The 23163-nt window shown below is 45.2% G+C and overlaps 1 protein-coding gene across 1 annotated transcript; it reads right to left on the reverse strand.

The window, feature by feature from the left end:
- Positions 1-1244: 1244 nt before the first annotated feature.
- Positions 1245-6743, reverse strand: LOC118095023 (perforin-1-like). The gene is made up of 3 exons (XM_035135882.3): positions 6582-6743; positions 4586-5165; positions 1245-3090 (listed from the first exon to the last, which is right to left on the reverse strand). The coding sequence occupies exons 2-3, from the start codon at positions 5122-5124 to the stop codon at positions 1995-1997; spliced, it is 1635 nt and encodes a 544-aa protein (XP_034991773.2). The 5' UTR covers positions 5125-5165; positions 6582-6743; the 3' UTR covers positions 1245-1994.
- Positions 6744-23163: the final 16420 nt, after the last annotated feature.

The following is a 23163-nucleotide window of genomic DNA, read 5'->3' on the forward strand; positions in this document are numbered from 1 at the left end:
GATTAAGAATGTTCATGAAAGTGATAAAAGTTAAGTTTAAAAAATTTATAAGGAATAAAAGCAATTATCATATTTAAATCAAGGTTAAAACAATTGTTAAAGATTAAGGAGATTTGGAAAATGAAAATTGTCAAAGATGATTTAAAAATGAAAACCGGGAAGGGGGAGATTGGGGAAGCCCCCTAAAATAATGTTTATTAGCATAGAAATGAGTGTGTGTGTGTGTATAATTTTTATTTTTTTATTTTTCTCTTTTTTCTCTTTTTTATTTCTTTTTCTTTCTTTTTTCTTTTTTGGAAAAGTGGTTGGATGGATACTCCCCTGGTTTCTCCCTTGTATCTCTGGAGCTCCCCGGTGGCAGGGGGGGGGCTTTGGGACGGGGGAGAGGGGGAGAGGGGGGGAGGATAAACCCAATCCTAAATTGAACCATCATCGGCTGTCCACCTTCATGGGACCCGCTCGTGGCAGGAGGGGGCTTGTGGAGGGAAGGATGGAAGTAGGTGGAACCATGTTATGTTACCTTGTTTTCTATTGTAAAATTAATAAAAATCATTTTTTTAAAAAAAATGTATTGATAGGAATCCAGTAGGGTTAAGGGTGCCAACCCAACAGGGAAAAGGATAACTTTTAACCAATAATGGATCTTTAGAATCCATATCCGAGCACTGACAGAAATTTGTCCAACCTCCAGGCGGACAGCTATGTTAGACAAACCGGAAGGGATTCCTAGTAGACAGCGATAAAACTTAGTTTGAAACAAAGGGAAGGAATCATTTGTTTATGTGAGAAATTCCGATTTATAAAGAAGCCATTGTTAAAAAATTTGGAGGCAGCCTCATAAAAAGAGTTGCAATGTGAATGCTCCATGCCAGGGGGAAAGGGCCTTTTGGCTCTGCAGATGTTTATCCGTTTGAGCCTCACAGGCCAAATTTGATAGGTGGACAGGGTTATGTTGCTGAATCTGGCTTTGAACCTGAATATGTAGGGGACAGCCATGGTCAGGGCTGCCATCATGCCTAGTAGCCATTGATAACCTTCACCTCCATGAATCTTTCTAATCCTCTTTCAGAGCCTCTTTTAAAAGCCATAGCTACCTCTTTTGCTAGCAAATTGTTCCAGAAGAGGAGCAACTGGACCCAGCTGAGACTATGGTGTGGAATTCTACCTCTTCCTCTACAGGTCTAAAAACAAATTCACTTTTGTTATTCTGGGCATCTGTATTGAAATATACTTGGAGTCGAGAGTGAATTTCATGCTCTTTATTCAGCTCATAGTCATCAAAGAGAAGAAGAGAAGAATGCCCTTTTCCCAAAACCATCTGCTTATATACATTATTTACACAATGGGCTTTGCGTGATTGGCTACTTCAGGGCTACACCTGTGGGCCAATCAGTTTGTGGATTGACTTCTGCCAGCAGCCTGATTGGCTGCTCCTGCAGGCCAATCAGTTTGTGGATTGACTTCTGCCAGCCGCCTGATTGGCTGCTCCTGCAGGCCAATCAGGTTGAGGATTCACTTCCACCTGGAGTTGGATTGGGTGGCTCCTGCGGACCAATCAGACTGCTGTAACACAGGAGTTGTAACACAGGAGTTGGAGAGACAGAAACTGGTGATTCGCCCACTTTTGTAGGGCTGGGAATCTCCAGACACTGACTCATAGCTTCAGGGAAACAGCAGAGATAGGAAACAGTCAGAGATTTTCTCTGCCTGCGGGATCCTGAGAGCCTGGCCTCTACCAGGCAGAGTATAAGGCCAGACAAACCAGTGGTCTCAATCTGCATAAAGATGCTTTGTATGTTTATAACAATGTGGACCAACGAGGCCCCAACCCCAGATCTGCCAGATTTCTTTTGAATCTGTCTCAATAGGGTCTGTCCCAACTCTGCCCTCAGTGGGTGGGGGAACCTGTGGCCTTCTGGCCATTGTTGGACTACGAAACCCATCGTCCTGAAATAAATGGAACAAAGAAAAAGCACTGAATTAGGAGGGTGTGGCTAGTTGAAATGAGAAGTTGGCAGTCGTAGGGGGACATAATTTTGACAGCTGGGGCCACCCAAAGTGTGGCCACATTCCAGCAAGTAGTAATACTCGATGTATCCATGAGGCGCGTAACACCTGTGCCGGAAAGTCCCAACCCTGGCCTCCAACCGATGGAAACAGCTCTGCAGAAGGTCATCATGCCAGACGTCTTCATCCCAGAGCTCAACCTCAAAAGAATTGTGGTCTGCCAATGTGACCGTCCCATAGTCCAGGGTTTCCGACCACTGAGGGTTGTCGTTGTCTGTGATGATGCTGGTTCTCATTTCTTGACCTTGGAAGAAAATCCTGACATAAGCGTCAGTGGCCGTGAAGTGGTCGCCCCAAAGCCTGGATCCCTTGACCACAACAAACTTGAGGCGTGCCCTGCCTCGCTGCCAGGCACAGCACATCTCATTGTTGAGGCCGTCCTGCTGACACAAGCAGGTGCATTGCTCACCTGAGCTCTGGGAGCTCCAGCGTGGACACTGTTGTGGACAGTCCCTCTTGAGGGCTCTCTGGTTTATATGGCCCACAATGGCTTGCTTCAGCAAATCCCTTCTTGGATCTCTTTGGTTCAACAAGGTGTGTAAGGGTAGGAGGGAGTAGGAAACCAGGTCAGGGTTTGTTTTTGCACTCTCCATCCATGCGGAGAAGTTCTGGCTTTCTCCAGGTTTAGAGAAGAGAATCTCTGCTTGCTTCTCTCCTCCCACAATTTTAGTGTGCTGCTTGGCGTAAGTATCGTAGAAGATTCCACGATCGTAAGTCCTCCGGAGATCTTCGCACTTAGAACTCAGGGAATCAGACCCAAATAACCACTTGTGTCCCAGAGAAACCTCCCAGTTCAAGCAGCTCTTAAAGCTGGAAGCGGTAATCCCCCACAGGGCCATCTTGCATGTCTGCACAGCCAGCAGGCGGCGCAATCGCCCGCCCACCTGCACATTGCTGATGTAGTGGGTGCCATAGATGTCGATAAAATGCTGGTATTCCTCAGAGTTATTCCTCCTTGGCAGCCTGGCCACAGCGCGGGAGAAGTGGGAGGCCAGCAGTGAGGGTCTATGGCGGAGTCTCAGCCTGCTCAGGAAGACAAAAGGTGGAGCAGAATAAGCCAAGATTAATAGTGTTACCCACAACCACTTACTTCCATCTACAGGTGAAACTTGGAAAATTGGAATATCGTCAAAAAGTGCATTTATTTCAGTAATGCAACTTAAAAGGTGAAACCAATATATGAGATAGATGCATGACATGCAAAGCAAGATATGTCAAGCCTTTATTTGTTGTAATTGTAATTATTTGTCGTTAGGCGGGTCAATTATAAATGGAATGTAATTAATGAAATGTAATAGTGATGTTTATTTTTGTTTATTTTTGTATTATTGTAACTATTTGTTTTATTACTGTGGAATTTCCAAAAGAAAGCATTTGTAAAAATTAAATGAAAAACAAAAAATAGTTAAGTTGCATTACTGAAATAAATGCACTTTTCAATGATATTCTAATTTTCCGATTTTCACCTGTATATGACAGAAGAGAAGCCTGAGGGGTCCATTTTTAAATTTTATTCTAGCTCCCATCTGCCCAAGCCAGCATGGCCAATGGTCAGGGATGCAGCCTGATAAATTGTTATTGGCAGTTATAGTTTGCAGGAAAAAATGCACATATTAGTTGATTTATATCTACTGATCAGACTTTATTCCTAAACGGAACATTGTTGATGTGATCCAAAGGGTAAAGATAAATAATTTGGAAATTCTTTATCTCTCTAGACCCATTCATTTGGAAATTCTTTATCTCTCTAGACACATTCAAAGTTTGACAGTGTGTAATGGGTGTTTCTGAAAATGTTGTTTTATTTTTTTTATTTCAGAAGCCATTTTATACTTAATTGACCAACAATACTTGGGGTTGTCATCAGAAACAGTCACAAATGGGCTCTCTACCTTAAGAGAAGACAGAGTATCCTGTGTTCCCAGTGCTATTTGCATTCATCATAGAAACTCTGGATAATAGATTTAGATCCACTTCTTATATCAAGGGAGTATGCCTTCAGGGGGTAGACTCAGCATTCCATCGGTTCATTTGCTGATGACATCATAATGTTGTCCAATCCCGAGCAAGCAATCTCTCCCCTTTGTGAAAATTTATATGGTTTTTATGCCATTGCTGGCCTTGAAATTAATTGCTCCATATCTGTTAAGCATTTCAGTCTCCCCATATTAGAACAAAACATATATTTGCCAATTCAGAGTTATTGTTATTTATTAAGGGTGCTGGGAATTGTAGCTTTGTGAGGGGGGAACTACAGTTCCCTGGCTTCTTTGGGGGAAGTCATGTGTTCTTCCTCCTCCCAAAGATACTTCTTCCCCTCGTAAAGGCTTCTTTGAAATTCTTGCAACTCAAAAAACGAGAAGCACAAAAATACTGATTTTACATGTATCAATTTTCTGCTGTCAGATGCTGGTAACTTTACAGCATATTGTGCTGCAAAGAAACAGGCTGTCTCTAGCTCATTACTTACTCTGACCAGCCAACCGTGGCTCTGTAGGGTACCGATACCCATGCTCACCTGTAGTATGGGCAGGAGACCTCTTGCCTCACAAAAATATGGCTGTCCTGACGGGATTTCTCATGTGCATAAATAGCCATCCAGGAGTGAGATCCAGCAAAGGCCACCCGCATCTTAGGCAGCTCCAGCCCTAACCCCAGCTCTACTTTCCAGTCGTTCTTCACCTCCTTGGCCATTGAATTTGCGACATCCACATCCAAATTCTCAACGGAACTGCTGACATCCCGATGACACGTATGGAGTACTCGCCAGTCCACGCCAGCCAAGGGGAGTTTCTGCAGCTTCCCCTTCTGCAAGGGATTCCGGCAGAGGATGCATGTCCCGTTGGGGCCCTGCCATTGGCTGGTGTCCACCACATATGCTCCCTTTCTCTCCAGAGAGGTGATGTCCACCCCCTCGCCAATGAAGCTATGGCCAGGCACAAAGCTGTCCTGCTTCATGCAGATGGATCTGTGGAATATTTGGCAGGGGCTGGGAGTTGTCGGTGGAAGTTGGAGGAGGAGGAGGAAGGCTGCTAGGAAGAGACGCTGTTTGGACATGATTATTCTGCTATGATCCTTCCCACCAGTGAGACAGATGTCTTCATATTACCATGAGGAATAAAACAGAGAAGACTTATTTGTACCATTCAGACATTTCCGACTTTTGAGTCCCTCTTTTCTAATAAGGGGCACGGCCTTGCTCAGAAAAAACTTTATTTCATTGTACCTGGTGCTGGGTACAATCTTTTATGAGGTCACACTATTGGTCTATCTTGTGCAATATTTTCTGATTGGCAGAGGCTCCCTAGGGTCTCAGGTGGAGTGTTTTTTCACATCACCTGTTGCTACCTGACCCTTTTTAACTGGAGGGGACCCAGGTGGCACTGTGGTTAAACCACTGAGCCTAGGGCTTGCTGATCAGAAGGTCGGCGGTTCGAATCCCTGTGACGGGGTGAGCTCCCGTTGCTTGGTCCCAGCTCCTGCCAACCTAGCAGTTTGAAAGCACGTCAAAGTGCAAGTAGATAAATAGGTACCGCTCTGGCGGGAAGGTAAACGGTGTTTCCATGTGCTGCTCTGGTTTGCCAGAAGCAGCTTTGTCATGCTGGCCACATGACCCGGAAGCTGTACGCCGGCTCCCTCGGCCAATAATGCGAGATGAGCGCGCAACCCCAGAGTCGGTCCCGACTGGACCTAATGGTCAGGGGTCCCTTTACCTTTACTTTACCAGGAACTGAACCTGTTGGCTTCTACACACAAAATATATGCTCTACCACTGGCCATGGCCACTCCTAATGGTATATGCTGGGCCAGGTGTGGGGAACCGTTGGCCTTGCAGATGTTGCTGAGCTAAAGCTCTCATCAGTCCTAGCAACCATGGCTCAATTGCCAGGAATGTAGGAGCTATTGTTCAGCTAGCAGTCCTTGTTCAGCAACAGCCTGGAGGACTACAGGCTGGGTCACCAGCATGGAGCTCTTCAGATGTTGCTGGACTTGCAACTCCCATCAACCACAGTCAATGATCAGGGATGTTTCTTTAGCTGAGCAATGTCTGAACATTGGCTATTCCATAATGATGGCCACCCAGTGAACTTCATGGCTGAGGAGGCGACTGAATGCACAGCAGGAACATAAATATGAAGAGAAAGCCCTGGAACTACCATAACCATAAAAGTCCCGAATTCCATCTAAAAGCAGACATGTATAATCTGGGCACCAGGTATTCTTCCTGGCCTAGTACGGTTGCCTTTTCTTCCCTAGCTTGGTGACAAGTAGAAGACCAACATTTGTCACTTCCCCCGGGATAGAGCTGCAGAAAGGAGGAAAACTCTAACTGTTGCATCTCTTCACATCTTGGGAATGCAGAACATCAGTCTGGTGTAAGCCCAGATACACTCTGCATGTTAATCTTTTAAGCTGGGAGCGTCTGTGGGTTGGTAGGGGCTTCCAGCTTCCAGTACATGGTGGACTATACACTCATTTACAATAATAAATAATGAATATAGCAGCAAGCTTACCCGCTCTGTACTTTCCGAACTGCTTTGCCTTCTCAGTGTAGTAGGTGGCACTACAAGGAGCTGTTCTTCCAGTTCCCTCCCTTGCCAACTGATCTGCTTTGTCTTTTGCATGTCTCTAAACCAGACTGGATTGGTGGACACTCACTCACCCCTCCACCCCTGAACGAACAGGACCGCACCCAGTGGCATTCTCAGAAAACTGGATAATAAATAATTTTTGGGGGAGGGATTGTTCTTTCCTACGTTTGGCAGAGCTCCAGTGGCGAGGAAAGGTTTCTGCAGGTTGGTGAGCCTGAGAGGACTTGCTTCAGACTTCTTTCTTTTGAGGTTGAAAATTCAAGACAAAACTGAAACCATCATTTCAGGCTGCTAGGAAGAGGTACTGTTTGGACATGGCTGCTCCGATCAAAAAGCTTGTAAATTACCCTAGGGAATAAAACAGAGAGTTCTTGTTTGCACCGTGTGGGCATTTCTCACCTTTTTAAGTTTAGCTCATGAGGGACGTTCAGCCTGTGGTTCTCATCAGGGGTATTTGGTGAGGTATGCATTCATTCATAAACAGCAGCAACAGTAGTGGAATTAGCAATAATAATAATAATAATAATAATAATAATAATAATAATGGCAACCTTACCTGTTCCCTGTTTCCCAAATTGCTTCTCCCTCTCAGTGTATTACACTGCACTACAAGTTGCTTTTATCCCATGTTCTTACCCACATGTTGTTGTTTTTTGTCAGTTCCCAGCCTCTCCCACCGACCTTTCATATTCTCTATGAACCAATACTGGATATGTGAACATTCGCTCACCCCTCCTCCCCTACACAAACAGGACATTCACAACAAATAAGATTAATCTGCCTTGCTGCTTTTCTCCTTTCTAGCTGTTTCCAATTCTGGACAACAAGGAGTGAGAGAACCACAATGGCTGGATGTGTGGTGGTGAGAGGATGGCTTCCTTGGCGGCTTCTCTGAAAACATTGTGTGTGTGTGTGTGTGTGTGTGTGTGTAAGACAAGACGAAGGATGGTGAACCCCAATGTTGAGCCCCCTCAGCACCCTTGTCCTGATCCATTCTACTACAGTGGAACCTCGGTTTATGAACACCTCGGTTTACTAATTTTTGGTTTACGAACGCCGCGGACCCATCTGGAACGGATTAATTCACTTTCCATTTACTTTCAGTGGGAAAGTTCGCTTCAGTTTATGAACGCTTCAGTTTATGAACAGACCTCCGGAACCAATTACACCCATGCTTCGGGTTAAGTACGCTTCAGGTTGAGTACTCCGCGGACCCGTCTGGAACACATTAATCCACTTTCCATTACTTTCAATGGGAAAGTTCGCTTCAGTTTATGAACGCTTCAGTTTATAAACAGACTTCTGGAACCAATTGTGTTCATAAACTGAGGTACCACTGTATTGCACTAAAGGCATCTGGGAACAATTTAATGCTTCCAGTGTGCCGTTCCTGGTTCAAAAGAAGGACTGTGACAATCATGGAGTCAGGAACATCTTCCTTTGCACATTAAAAAAAACAAAACAAAAGATTTTGTAAGGGCTATTCTTTGTTTGCCTTACCAGATCCCAGTGACTACGAAAGGTTCCTTGGGCTAGCAAGTCTGAGAGGACCACTTCAAATTCTTCTCTTTTGGGGTTCAAAATTTAAGAAAACAAGAACAATCATACTGAAATAGAGAGAGGCCCCTGGTGTGAAAAAAACCTTTTTTGTGAGAAACTTCCTTATAAAGAAGCCATTGTTTTTGTTTGTTTTTAATGGAAGAGGCATCATACGCCTCATAAAAAGAGTGGCACTGCCAATGCCAGGGCGTGGGGAACATTTTTGGTTCCACAGGCTAAATTCTTATCAGATCTAGCCTAGTGGGTGAAATCTGACAGGGCAGGGCTGAAAGTGGCACTTCCTTTGAAAATGTTCTTTCACAGTCTGGGAATGCTGCTGATTCTGGCTTGAAACCTGAATAACCAGGTGACAACCATGGTCAGGGGAGCCATTCACCCAAAGTTTCTTGGAGGAACTCAAAAGTGCAGATTAATGATTTCCAAGGCCATGTATAGCTTTGGACCAGAATACTTAAAGGACTACCTTCCTCCATATTGACATGTCCATGAATGGGTGATTTCCTGTGGAGGCCATTTTGTGTGTCCCACCAACATCTGCAGTGTGTTTGAAGGACATTTTCTGTGACTGCACTCTCTCTGGTGCAAATTCTCCTTTTCCACTTCAGCTTCTAATAATGTGATTAGATTTAGAAGCGTATATCACAATCTAGAATGAAATCATTGCACAGCTGGACTTTTTAACCTGAAAGGTTTGTTTACAAATAATTGCCGGGTGTATTCCGCTCTGTTTCAACCATGTTCATAAAACTGCATAAACAGCACACAGCCTGCCTCAGCCCTATGGTTTGTCATGTGTTTCTGTGGACAATATGAAATAGAAATTCCTGGCTTAAAAAATAAAAGACAGGGAGGCACATTCCAGTTCCCTGCTGATGCACAGTGGCTCCGTTTCCTTAGCCAAAATCAGCAAAATAAAAACTGCTACACATCGACCCATTAGGATTCTGGTTATCTGAACATCCAGTGTATTCCATCTGTGTTGAGGGGTTACAAAGAGATTCCTCTAAGCCTTCCGCCTTTCTGTGTCTGTTCTCTCCTACCTCAGGGACTTAAAGGGTGGGATGTGAGGATTCTTAACAAGTTCCAGCGTTGTCTATGTGGAGAGGTTATGGTTGCCATATTTCAAAAAGTGAAAACGGTTGTTGAGCTTTTCTTGGCAAAGTTGTTGAGCTTTTCCAGATTTATGGCAACCCTGTCTCCTCAGAACAAAGAGGGATGTGAGCAAACTGGGCAGAGACATTGGGATTGTCTTTTAGTTGAGGAGCCTTCCCATTTTCCTCCACTATGATGTTACAAAAATTTCTGGATCAAGACGTTTCTCTCAACAAGAGAGCTGCTTCTCTCTCTCTCTCCCAAGACAACAGCCTCTGGAGGGCCACCGTCAAATAAATGTAAAAACACCTCATTCACCCAGGATTTTTTCCCCCACGAGGCTTCAAAAGGTCTCACCCCTCTCTTTTCACGCTAGGGGTATGTCCTAGGCCCCTATAGGTGGAAGCATTTCCAAGGGCTATTGGCCCTTGTAAGTAGCTGCAGTTTGAAATAAATAAATATGATTGCCTAATGAGTCTGTAAGAAGTTTGAAGGGATCGCCTAGAAGGTGGATTGGAATGACCAACTACAAGACAGGGCTGTCCTTTTTCTAGTGAAGCTTCTCCTTTAGCTTTTGTAAAGGTACAGTTGCCCCTCTTTCCTCAGGGTTTTCAATTCATTGTCATAAGGAATTCCTGGAATATGCTCGGTAGAGGTTAGTTGTCTGCGCAGTATGCTTAACTTGGCTATGGCTTACACATGGAAATGTTAGTGGGTTTTTTTGACAGCTCAGTATTAAATTAAGTGTGCTCTTTAAATGTAAAATAATTTGTCTTCATTCCTCCTTTATTCGACAAATAATCCCCTTTGGAAAACTTGGGAAACATTTCTGATAGATCGGGTCCTCCCTCAAAGAGGGCACGTGTTGTGGTGAGACCTGGAAACCGACACCCTGTGGGTAAAATTGGTCAGCCACAACACCCGATTGGTAGGTCCCTCAATGTTGGGTTCAATCTGGCCAATGGGGCGCAGTCCAAACGGATCGAGGGACCTATATATGTCCATGCACGTGACCCAGAGCTTCCTCTTTCGGTGCGTGCATTCAGAACACCCTCCCACCTCTCCCTACTTTTAGGGCTTGTTGCGCTTGACCTTGCTAGGCCATTGCAATAAAATGAACCAGGTGAGCAGCCTGGGAGTCATTTTGGACTCACAGCTGTCCATGGAGGCGCAGGTCAATTCTGTGTCCAGGGCAGCTGTTTTTCAGCTCCATCTGGTACGCAGGCTGAGACCCTACCTGCCCGCAGACTGTCTCGCCAGAGTGGTGCATGCTCTGTTTATCACCCACTTGGACTACTGCAACACGCTCTACGTGGGGCTACCTTTGAAGGTGACCTGGAAACTGCAACTAATCCAAAATGCGGCAGCCAGACTTGTGACTGGGAGTGGCCGGCGAGACCATATTACACCCATCCTGAAAGACCTACATTGGCTCCCAGTACATTTCCGAGCACAATTCAGTGTTGGTGCTGACCTTTAAAGCCCTAAACAGTCGTGGCCTAGTATGGGGCATCTCCACCCCCATCGTTCAACCCAGACACTGAGGACCAGCACTGAGGGCCTTCTGGCGGTTCCCTCACTGCGAGAAGCAAAGCTACAGGGAACCAGGCAGAGGGCCTTCTTGGTAGTGGCGCCTGCCCTGTGGAAAGCCCTCCCATCAGATGTCAAGGAAATAAACAACTATCTGACTTTTAGAAGACATCTTGAGGCAGCCCTGTTTAGGGAAGTTTTTAATGTTTGAAGTTTTATTCCGTTTTTAATGTTCTGTTGGGAGCCGCCAAGAAATAATAATAATAATAATAATAATAATAATAATAATAATAATAATAGATGGATGAATGCACTGGTTCTTATGGCATGGCAAGATCTTGCCAATGCACAGAGATCTGAGAAGCTTCCTCTCGATGGAGAAGTATCTGGTATCTGAAGAAGTGTGCATGCACACGAAAGCTCATACCAATGACAAACTTAGTTGGTCTCTAAGGTGCTACTGGAAGGAATTTTTTAATTTTGTTTCAACTACATCAAACCAACACGGCTACCTACCTGTAACTAGATGGAGAAGGTTCTTCCATATAGTTTTGTCTGTTGCTAAAATGGTCAGGGGCATGGGTAGCTTCATGTACTGGCGCCCGTTATGCATGTTCTTTCTCTTGCAATGTCTCCTCAGGCGACAAGATCTATAAGGCTATAGTGGTATCAAGTGACAACTTGAACTCATGGCTGTAGTTTTCACTCTTGGTTCCCTTCAGCAACTTTGTTTGCATTCCAAGTTCCCTTCCCAGTGAAGATGGGAATCCAGACCTGGAATGAAGTGAGCTGGAGCAGTAGTTCCTTCCTCACCACTTGTTTTTTTGTCAAATGCAAGTGTTCTTTGAGGATTAAAAGGCAACAGCAACACAAGTGGAGGGAAGTTCAATGCTTTTATTAAATAGCCAGCACGACCAAAATAGTCTTTAAGCAAGATAACACACAGCACAAACAAGATAGTATACTTCCCCATTCATTTATCAGGCGCTCCAGGGATCGATAACAGACTCCAGTCGCTGGAGTCTGGGTCTACATCAAAGCTCAAGGATTAGAGCCCATTTGAGAAATTTATTTTCCCTCATCCTGGTGCAACTTTTCCCTGGAGCCCAAGCAGTAAATCCAATCCAAAAACGATTGTCAGTTCCCAGGGTGCTAATAAGCAGGGAGGAAGATTTGTACAAACCAATACCTATCTCCTCGAGATACAAAAGTCTTCCTCAGAGGTTTCCCTACAATGGTAGTGCAGTGGATGGAGAGACCTCATATTACTCATTTATTTGTTTATGTTGTAAAATTTGTTTTTTAAAAAATATAAATTTTATTTATAGTTTTCAATATTACAATATCCAAAACCACATTCACATTAAATATGAAGTTCTTTATCCTTCTTTAAAATGAAACCATTTCTATACCGCTTGACTGTTTACGAAAAAGATAAAATAATAAAATTAGCACTAAAGATTTTCCAACCATAATTTAAAACAGAAAATTAAGGCCACAATAAAATAGACTAAAACAGATTGCTTTCCCCTCCAAAATTAATAAATCAAATTTCTTGATTGTTATCAAAGATGTGCAAACGTAACAAAAACAAAGGAAACACAGAGTCAAAACAATTAAACCATAAAGCACAAGAGTCTGGAAAGGCAAAAGTACAAAGATACAATGCAGCTCCAAAGGGATGACAAAATAGTAACACATACAAAATTCGCTTTGCAAATAGGAAAATCAGCCCAGACTTTGTTTTTGCAGTTTCCATCCAGGCTGGACAAGTTCTGGGCTTCTCCGGGTTTTGAGAAGAGCATTTCCACCTGATTATCTCCTCCCACAATTTCAGTGCACTGCTTGGCATAAGCATCATGGAAGATTCCAAGAATGTAGTTCCTCCAGCATTCTGGGAAGTACACTCAAATAACCAGGTGTTTCCCAGAGCAACCTCCAAGCTCAGGCAGTGCTCTAATTTGGAAGCTGCAATCCCCCCCCAGCCATCTTGCATGTCTGCACAGCCAGCAGGTGACACACCCAGCTGCACATCATTGATGTAAAGGTAAAGGCACCCCTGACCGTTAGGTCCACTTGCGGACGACTCTGGGCTTGTGGTGCTCATCTCACATTATTGGCCGAGAGCAGTGCACGGAAACGTCGTTTACCTTCCTGCCGGAGCGGTCCCTATTTATCTACTTGCAGTTTGACATGCTTTCGCTGATAAAATGTTGATAAAATGCTGCTATTCCTCAAAATTTTTCTTCCTTGGCAGCCTGGCTACATCCCAGAAAAAGTGGGTGGCCAGCAGTGAATGCCTCTTGCAAAGTCGCAGCCTCCTCAATAAGAGAAAAAAGAGCAGAAGAATATTATCAGCAAAGGCTGTAAGTGTTAATCAAACCACCGACACTCACAAACCTCCATCTTTATAAGGGAAGGGAAGCCTGCAAATTCCATATGTTGTTGGACACTTAATTCCCATCAAACTCAGGCAGCATGGCCAATAGTCAGGGATGCAGACCCACAAACTGTTAGCAGCTGTTATAGTTCTCAGGTTAAATGTATTGGTCAGCTTATATCTATAGATCAGACAGGAACTAAGCAGGGCATCCTTTGATCTCACTGCTATTTGTATCAGTCACTGGAACTCTGGAGAATAAAACTAGATCCAGTTGTAATAAGAAGCAGGTAGGCATTCAGGGAGCGGAATGTTCCATCAATTCATTTGCTGATGAGATGGTTTTTATGTTGTCTAATCTAAGGAAAGCAATTCCTCCACTTCCTGAAACTTTAATTGTATCTGAAGAAGTGTGCATGCACACGAAAGCTCATATGGTACTAATGACAAACTTAGTTGGTCTTTTAGGTGCTAGTGGAAGGATTTTTTTAATTTTGTTTCGACTACGTCAGACCAACACGGCTACCTACCTGTAACTTTAATTGTTTATGCAGGTAAACAGTTTATGCAGTTGCCAGACTTGATATTAATTTTGTGCTTAAATCTTCCCAAAGGATAACAAAAACTAGTATTTGCTAAGTAAAAAAATTCCTTCAGTCACACCTTAAAGACCAACTAAGTTTTTATTTTGGTATGAGCTTTCGTGTGCATGCACACTTCTTTACGAAAGCTCATACCAAAATAAAAACTTAGTTGGTCTTTAAGGTGCTACTGAAGGAATTTTTTTATTTTGCTTCGACTCAGACCAACACGACTACCTACCTGTAACTAGTATTTGCTAATTCAGGGTTTCAGTCTGAAGAATTTTGGAAATTATAGCTTATTAAGGGTGCTGGGAATTGTATTACAGAGAGGCAGAAACTACAGTTCCCAGGACTCTTTGGGCGAAATTATGTGCTTTAAATGTATAGTGTGTACGCAGCTCAGGGCACTTCCTCCTCCCAAAGATACTTGCTCCCCCCATAAAGACATAAAGACCTCCCTGAACTTCCTGCTACATTGAAAATCGGAAGGACAAAATAGGATACCATGCAGCTCAGCACCCACATCTCTCTCTTGGAAGATGGTCTGGAGAGAGGACACATAGCCCACCCTGGGACTAGACATGGGTCAATTTTCCGGCTCTTTTCAGGCACTCATAAACGTGCATGATGAATGTGGTTGGCTCAGAGCATCTTGGCGGCAGGCTCCATCCCTCTCATAGAAGCATGGAATTGTAGACTTGGAAGGGACCCAAAGGGTCGTCTAATCCCACCCCCTGCAATGCACTCTGTCCTAAGTGTGGTGTCTCACTACACGAGTGCCTGCAGGTTAGGAGCAGAGCCTATTTCAAAGAGACCATCCCTCATATTCCTGTTAATAGCCCACATCTAGAATGCCCCAAAAGAGCATCAGTGGAGTGTTCAGCTATGCTAGGCTTAGGGCATGATGACTCAGGCCGGGGGATGCGGTTTGTTGTCATCTCTTGGACTGTCCTCTCAACTTTCCATTCAGCAGCAGAAACAAATAGTATAAACCATCTGTCTTCATTTGCAAAGCTGGCAGAGCTGCATCACAAGTGGTGGGCAGCATGAGGCATGACTGATCCCGGTGACTGTGATCATATCTGTGTGTGCAAATCCGTCACGCACATGAATCTCCTGCATAAGTCAGGAAACGAAATTAAGAAAAGGCATTCAGAACTGAACAAATGCAGGCAGGAAAAACAGATAGCAACACCCGCCTAAGACATTTTGCTACCTGATGCAGAATAGCATATGGACACCCTGCCCCCGCCATTTCAACCACAGATTACCCAGGACTGGTCATGTTACTGTGGCACCTGAAGCAGAATCCCACAAGCACCTCTCCCTTAGAAGAGAAATGTAGCAGCAGCAGCAGCAGCAGCAGCAGCAGCAGCAGCAGCAGCAGCAGCAGCAGCAGCAGAAGCAACAACATTAAAGAAACAAGCATTAAATTTCCTAATGCTCAGAATCAGTTGCTGGTAATTAGGTAAATCCTCCCTTTACCTAATGGTAGGACTGTTCCTTCCCCATTTTTAAGGTAACTGTATTGCAAGTACCCTGTTTCTCATATTTTAAGACATACCCATAAAATAAGCCATAGCAGGATTTTTAAGCATTCAAGGAATATAAGCCATACCCCGAAAATAAGACATAGTGATAGGCGCAGCAGCAATGCCGGCCGTGGCAGGAGGAGGAGGGAAAAAATAATACATCCCTTAAAAATAAGCCATAGTGTGTTTTTTTGAGGAAAAAATAAATATAAGACATGTCTTATAATATGAGAAACACGGTAACAGAAATGTATTCCTTCAAATATACTGTTATGAGCTTGTGGGGTGGGGCAGATCTCACTAAATCTCTGGGTCTAATTAAAGTTAGACCACAAATCAAAGTTTGGGGCATTGAAAATACAAGACCAGCCAAACCAGTTTTTCCCCATCCAGGAAGCTGCCTGACAGAGAAACCATTAAGGAGAACAAAGCCTGCTGCTGGTGCATTAAAGATGAAACAAAATTAAAAAATTCCTTCCAGTAGCACCTTAGAGACCAACTAAGTTTGTCATTGGTATGAGCACACTTCTTCATGCACACTTCTTCAGATACCTGCAACATTAAAGATAAGTCATTTAGCTGGGACAATGGAGTGTCTCTGTGCCAGAGGGCAAATGGGAGAGCCTCCCTCCTTCAACAGGAGGTTAGTTAGAAAGAAAAAAGGCCAGGAGGGAGGGTCAGAATTGCAGTGGGTGAAGATGTAAGCAGAAGAGGGAAAACAGCTGCATTTTGCAAGAGAGAGCTGGGGAGGCGGTCGGAACACCAAGGGGGCTGGCAGCTTTAGATCCAATGTGGCACCCATGAGAGACACAGGACCCGCTTGGGGTATAATGCTGGAAGTCCTTCCAGTGCAGATCCAGGCTGTAAATGTGTAAATAAACCATACATCATAAACACACCACCGTTTCCACTGTGCCTAATTTCCAAAGGACACATGGACCCTGGGTAAGCGCCTGGAACTCCCTGGAGGTTGCGGGTGGCATGTGGTTGAACTACTCAACAGCTTTATAGGGAAGGAGCTTCTCCATGGATGCTCCCAGACTCTGGATCTCCCTCCTTGCTGCCTTTCTGCTGGCAAGTATAGACCAACAGGCTTGAGGAACAAGTTCAAACTGTGTACATTTGCACAGAGTCAAAACTTTTTGTCTACCTCCGGCTTAAAATGTAGAGTGATTATAACCAAATTCATCCACTAAGCGTCAGTGTAGGCACATTTGTTGCCTCTTAGTTGTACAGATTGCGGAAAGGGAGAAGGATCAGTTTGCGGAGAGGGAGCGCTTCTCTTTGCCGACAGATAATATGTAACATTTTGGCTGTCTGATTAGACTGGTTAGAATTATGCAGAAATCCACTGCAACCATATCATTATAATATTTGGCAGCCTCCTGTCTCTTTTGAACTCATTGCATCTTGTGTGAGAGGATTTTTTAAAAAAGGTTTCCTCTCCACCTCTTGGTTTCAATGTTCACAACATTTTAAAAATTGCCTGACAGCACATTATCTTGAAGGGAATAAATAATCTGCCCAGGTTTTTAAAACTTATTTCCGTACTTCAAATGTGTGGAGGTTGAGGCCGAAAGAAGTTATGTCCATGTTTCAGTAGGTAAGGCGGGGGGGGGGAGCGGCTTGCAACAATTCTGCAATGTAGTTTATATCCTAATCGTTACATTGAAGATTTGGGTGTGAAGGGAATCTGAGACAAGGAAAGAGTGGCTTGCAACACCTGTGTAATGAGTCTTTATGCTGGATCAGGAAGTCAGCTAGGTTAGTGCTTCCAGTTCTGATGAGCAGCGATTCTCAAAGATCTAGGGCAGAGCTGCCAGAAACTGAACTGGCAGCCTTCATGTAAAAGTATGGGTTGTGTCCAACTAAGTTCTACTCAAGAGTGCAACCACTGAAAATAATAGACCTCAGGCATGCCCGTTAGGTCTATGCAGAATAAACTCTGGACACAACCCCATGTGTTGTACAACAAGCTACATCCCATTCTCCTTTCCCAATTCCTAAAGTTCAGCATCCATGAACAATAAACATGGAAATCAGACCCCTTTTGTGTTAAAGTGGTGCTGATGTCTTCCTCAGGAGTACGTGACACTGCTGCTGGTCTTTATATGTTCATTATTTAGCCTAGGTAAAGGTACCCCTGATAGGGACCCAGGTGGCGCTGTGGGTTAAACCACAGAGTCTAGGGCTTGCTGATCAGAAGGTCGGCGGTTCGAATCCCTGCGACGGGGTGATCTCCCGTTGCTCGGTCCCAGCTCCTGTCCACCTAGCAGTTCGAAAGCACATCAAAGTGCAAGTAGATAAATGGCGGGAAGGGAAACGGCGCTTCCGTGCGCTGCTCTGGTTTGCCAGAAGCAGCTTTGTCATGCTGGCCACATGACCCGGAAGCTGTCTGCGGACAAACGCTGGCTCCCTCGACTGGACCTGATGGGGCCCCTTTACCTTTAAAGGTACCCCTGACCATTAGGTCCAGTCGCAGACGACTCTGGGGTTGCGGCGCTCATCTCGCTCTATAGGCCGAGGGAGCTGGCGTTTGTCCACAGACAGCTTCCGGGTCATGTGGCCAGCATGACTAAGCCGCTTCTGGTGAACCAGAGCAGCGCACAGAAATGCCGTTTACCTTCCCACCAGAGCGGTACCTATTTATCTACTTGCACTTGACGTGCAAAAGGTTATATCTCCCGGGAAGAGAATGACATGGCCCGATGGCAAATTCTTCTCATGCAGAGAGGTGGTGGTAGGTTATGTAAGCCGGCTCTGCCCCACAATCTTCCCTCTTCTTGATTGGGCCTTTGGGGTGTGGGGGTGTGCAGTGAGCGCCTGCCTATTTTAGGTCAACGCTAAAGCCTTTCCATGGTATTTGATTTAATATGGGTTAGCTATGGTCCATGAGGTCACGAAGAGTCGGACACGACTAAACGACTAAACAACAACAACAACGGGTTAGCTGGCAAACTCCAGTAACCCTTAGTCCAAAGAAACTGAACTCTGAGTATGTGCAGCAACTTCTGGAGCCTCTCACCGCTCACAGATTGGGGTGCCTCAGCCTTACCTAACTTCTAGAGTAGTTGTGGGTGGAAAATGGGGTTGTGGATCTTCTTGGACATTGAAAGGTTGGATCAAAATCCTGTTGCACACACCCCACCTCAAAACAGAAGTTCAGGGTCCCTGCTTCTTCTTCTTTGTGGTCCAGTCTACCCCATCTTTTGCCACATATTCCAAATCCAAATCTTGCCACTGGGCTTTACCTGGGGGCACTTTATGAAAAATTCCTTGACCCACGCCCACCCCCACCTTGGTGGCCAGAATCCTCCCCCCCTTTGCCTGATGATGGGGCTAAACAAAGGCATGCAACTTCCCTATCTCCTAAACCCGTGGAGTCTGAGTGACCTTGGGATCTGCTTGGCACTCAACCTCCTTTTAAGAATTGAAGACAGGATGGACAGCTTTACGAAACTGGATTTTTTCACATATTTACACAGGAATTTAGTTGGAGGGAATCCATCTAACAAGCCCCTAACAAGCGCCAAGAGGGGCTTGTTTTCTACAGCAGTTCAGCACTGGAATCCAAATAAAAAAATTCCTTCCAGTAGCACCTTAGAGACCAACTAAGTTTGTCATTGGTATGGGCTTTCATGTGCATGCACACTTCTTCAGAATCCAAGGCATCTCTCACAAAATGTCTTCATCCAGTCAGCACAGATTGTTCTGCCTCCTCCACTGCCATTCTAGTCTTGTGCCAAAGCCCCCCCCCCAACTCTTCCTGTGGCATCACACCCAATGACCCTAGCAACCTCCCAACCCCCCTGTCTCTGTCACAGCTCAGGGCAGCAGGGGAAGTACAGTTCTCTTGCATTTCCAAGGGCCCTTAATAGCCCTGTATTGGTTCTTAATGGTTCTAGTTTGGCCAGGTCATTTTCCATAGGCTAATTCCTCTGCTGCTTGTATTTATCCTGTCCTATCCCAATAAGTCAAAATACTACCATTTTTAATATCTAGAGCTTAGGGGGGGGAGTCCCATGGCCAGCCCAGTATGTGCATGAGTATGGTAATTGTGCATGAGTATGGTACAATTATGGTGCTGGAGGAGACTCTTGAGAGGCCCATGGACTGCAAGAAGATCAAACCTATCCATTCTGAAGGAAATCAGCCCTGAATGCTCACTGGAAGGACAGATCCTGAAGCTGAGGCTCCAATACTCTGGCCACCTCATGAGAAGAGAAGAATCCTTGGAAAAGACCCTGATGTTGGGAAAGATTGAGGGAACTTGCAGAAGGGGATGGCAGAGGACAAGATGGTTGGACAGTGTTCTCGAAGCTACGAACATGAGTTTGACCAAACTGCGGGAGGCAGTGGAAGACAGGAGTGCCTGGCGTGCTATGGTCCATGGGGTCACGAAGAGTCGGACACGACTAAACGACTAAACAACAACAACATGGTAATTAATAACTTAATTTTAAAATTCAAAATTAGTTGTTGAAATACATGGTCTGTTTTAGTAGGCCCATTGTTGGATTAATAAAAAGAACCATAGAATCCTAGAATTGTAGAGTTGGAACTTCATTTACCTTGTATTGTTATTGTTGAAATAAAAACATTAGAGTGAGGAATAGTTCCTGTGTTCTTGGGTGTCTCCCCCCCCCCCGCCTCTCTCTCCACAATCCCCTCTCACAAATTATGGCTGGTGGAACCTTCTCCCACAAGATGTTAGGCAGACACTACTTTCAGAGGTGTAGTGTAAGCTGTTTTATTTCAGAGGGCCTTTGCATCCTGAATGCTTCTCGGAAGTTTAAAATGGTCACTGCTGGTGGTTGTTTTACTTTTCTGAGAGAGGTTTTAAAATCTTGAGGTTTTAAATTGTGTATATGGTACAGTTTATTGTTACAGACCACTTGAGACCTATGATGTGGAAAGTGGGATACAATTTCTTAAAATAAATAAAATAAAAGGAATAGATAAAAATTGCATCAATTCAAAGAAACAGAAGCCAGGAGAAAAATGTATGTGCCTGGCATTCAAAAGCAAATGACATCACTGGTGGGTAAGATTAATGAGGGAGAGCTACCACAACCAGGGACTACCACTAGCAAGGCCTCTTCTCTTTCTGCCCCCCTCACCACCTCCGTTGAAGGGGGTGCACAGAGAAGGGCTTGAAGGGATCACTGCAGTGCTCAGGTAGGTTGATGTGGGAAGGGGAGGTCCTTGAGATGCTGAGATTCTGAACCACAAAAGTCAAAACCAGCATTTGAATTGGGGCTAGTAATCAATTGGCAGGCAGAGTAAAGAGAATGTTCCTCCCTAGTACCTCTAGGACAGGGAGGGGGAGGGCTAAAAGAGCTATTGCTTTTTAGCTCTAAGGGCACATTCACCCTTAGGAAGCTCTCCAGGACCAGCATGTCTTCGGTGAGTGACCCAAAGTGGCTGTGGTCACCTCACACTCTCATGCCTGTGAAAACAGGACACATGCATAAGTCTCTCTGACCAGCTGAACACGGTGTCTAGTTTTAGATTGGTTTTGCTGCCGCCGAATTAGTGGGATTTGGGGTTGGGTATGGAAGGGGACACAAAAAGTTGCTTGTGGGGCTAGATCAGGCCCCTGGGCCTATCCTCATCTTAGGCCAACCCTCAAAATTGGAGCCAGCTAAAAACTATGATGTAAAAAATTGAGGGTTTCTGATGGCACCCCAGCATGAAATCGTACAGAGTGCTCCCCACTTCCTCAATACAAAGCTTCTGGAAAAGGAAGAAGGTATTTATGTCTTCTGCAGAATATATGTTGTAAATCATTTTGTCACAAGAGTGAAAAGCGCACTGCGCACATTTTTTAACCACTAGCTGACCCGGCCACGCGTTGCTGTGGTTCTTTCCTGTGATCCCCCGTCCCGTCCCGGTCCATGACGTATCCTGCCCCCCCCTGCACCCCGGCTCATCCCTGTGTTTCGGTAGGATACCCTTCCCTCTGTTGTCCCTGAGGAGTGTTGGCCCCTCCCCCATGTATCTCCATACCTTGGCCCCCACCCTTGGAGAAGGAACTGTTAGGTTCTGGGTTCTATTTCCCAGCATGCACTTTTGTCTGAGCCCTCTGTTGTCCCTGGGGAGTGTTGGCCCCTACCCCCCAGTATCTTCCTACATTGGCCCCCACCCATAGCTGCCAAGTCTCCTGTATTCCCCAGGAAAACCCCGTTTTTCCAGCTGTTCCCAGCCGAAAAACACGGAATTTTTTGTTTCTTCCCGGTTTATTGTGGTGCGGTGGCCATTTTGGAACTGGGCAGAGCATGCTCAGAGGCAACTTTTGATGCTGCTTTGCCCAATTCCAAAATGGCTGCAGCGTGACTTCTGGTGCGGTGGCCATTTTGGAACAGGGCAGGGCAGCATCAAAAGTAGCTTCTGAGCATGCTCTGCCCAGTTCCAAAATGGCGGCAGCGCTACTTCCGGTCTGCTACTTCCGGTCCAGTCTCTTATTTCTCAGGCCCGAACTTGGCAGCTATGTTTGGAGAAGGAACTGTCAGTTTCTGGGTTCCAATTCCCAGTATTTACTTTTGTGTGAGCCCTCTGTTGTCCACTCCCCCCTGTATCTCCATACATTGGCCCCTGTGCACGCATCGTGAACATTTCTATATATTTAGATTAAGGATTGGGGGTGATGATGCGCCCTGGGACCCAGAGAACTACTTTTAAAATCCTGACCGGGGTGTGGGGTCAAATAGCGAAGCCCCACAGCCCTGTAGCAACAGACTGGCCCAGACAGAAGGAGGGGGATCATATGGGCCACTTGGCGCGGGCCTCCGAATCCAAAGGGGGCCTCGGTCAACATATTCACAATCAGTAAAATAAAAAAGTAACAAAAGGGTTAAAAACAGGGTCACATTATCTACCTGGCCCCGGCCTCTGTCTGGCCCTGCAAGGGCCTGGCAACAGAAGTTGCGTTCTGAAGCAACCAAGTTGTTCAGTTCCATTAAAAAAAAAACCCAGGAAGTGGCAAGGGGAAGGTAGGGGATTGTAAATCGAGGGGGTTGGAATTGGGCACTGCAAATATCTGAGGACTTAAACTGGGGAGAGAAAGTGCATGGTTGTTTTTTTTAAAAAAAAGACACAGAGGGTTGCATTCAGTCTTAGTATATGTGAAATGGAGAGTAATAGCCCCCCTTCAGATCCCCCTGAGCCTCAGAGTTCCCCTGAGTCGAGGCGAGATACTGTGGAGAAGGCAGGTTTCATCCCTGTGTCTCCCCCTCACCCTGTTCTGACCCATTACGTATCCCTGCCTTCTATTCATTGGACCTTGTTTCTGGAAAAGGCCTGTTTTCAGTTGAAACAAAATAAAAATATTCCTTCCAGCAGCACCTTAAAGACCAACTAAGGTGCTGCTGGAAGGATTTTTTTTATTTTGTTTTGACTACGTCAGACGTTGTGCCTAATCCCTGTGACTGCCCCCACGTGTCCCGATCCATGATCTATTCTGTTTGTCTCCCCCCCCCCTCCGTGACCGGCGTATCTCATGACGTTTTGAAGGATGGTATTTATTTTTTTCTTGTGGTTATTGGGTGGGGGATTTTGGGGGGTAGTGGTGCTAAAATGTAAAGTAAAAACCCCTTGCCGTGCCCCCAAGTGCGTTGCTGTGGGTTATCCCCCTCCCCGGGCCTAGTGGAGGCCTGTCAGCCTGTCAGGAGCCTAAAACAAAGGCCTAGATAATGGCCGCCTTGGTGTGTTTCAGTTGCTTGGTTGATGATGATGTCATTCGGTTTGTGGGTGTGGCTTAGATTTCTCAGGAAGGGAGGGGGTGTACTGTGGGAGGAATTCCACTTGAGGGTGCTGTTTGACTTGGT

Source organism: Zootoca vivipara, chromosome 12 (assembly GCF_965207765.1).
Source record: "Zootoca vivipara chromosome 12, rZooViv2.hap1.1, whole genome shotgun sequence".
In the NCBI taxonomy this organism is placed as follows: domain Eukaryota; kingdom Metazoa; phylum Chordata; class Lepidosauria; order Squamata; family Lacertidae; genus Zootoca; species Zootoca vivipara.

Coding starts and splice junctions, on each gene's coding strand:
- LOC118095023 (XM_035135882.3), bottom strand. CDS start 5,124: ATGTCCAAACAGCGTCTCTTCCTAGCAGCCTTCCTCCTCCTCCTCCAA. Junction 3,091..4,585: donor GTCTCCTGCCCATACTACAG/GTGAGCATGGGT, acceptor CTTCCTGAGCAG/GCTGAGACTCCGCCATAGAC.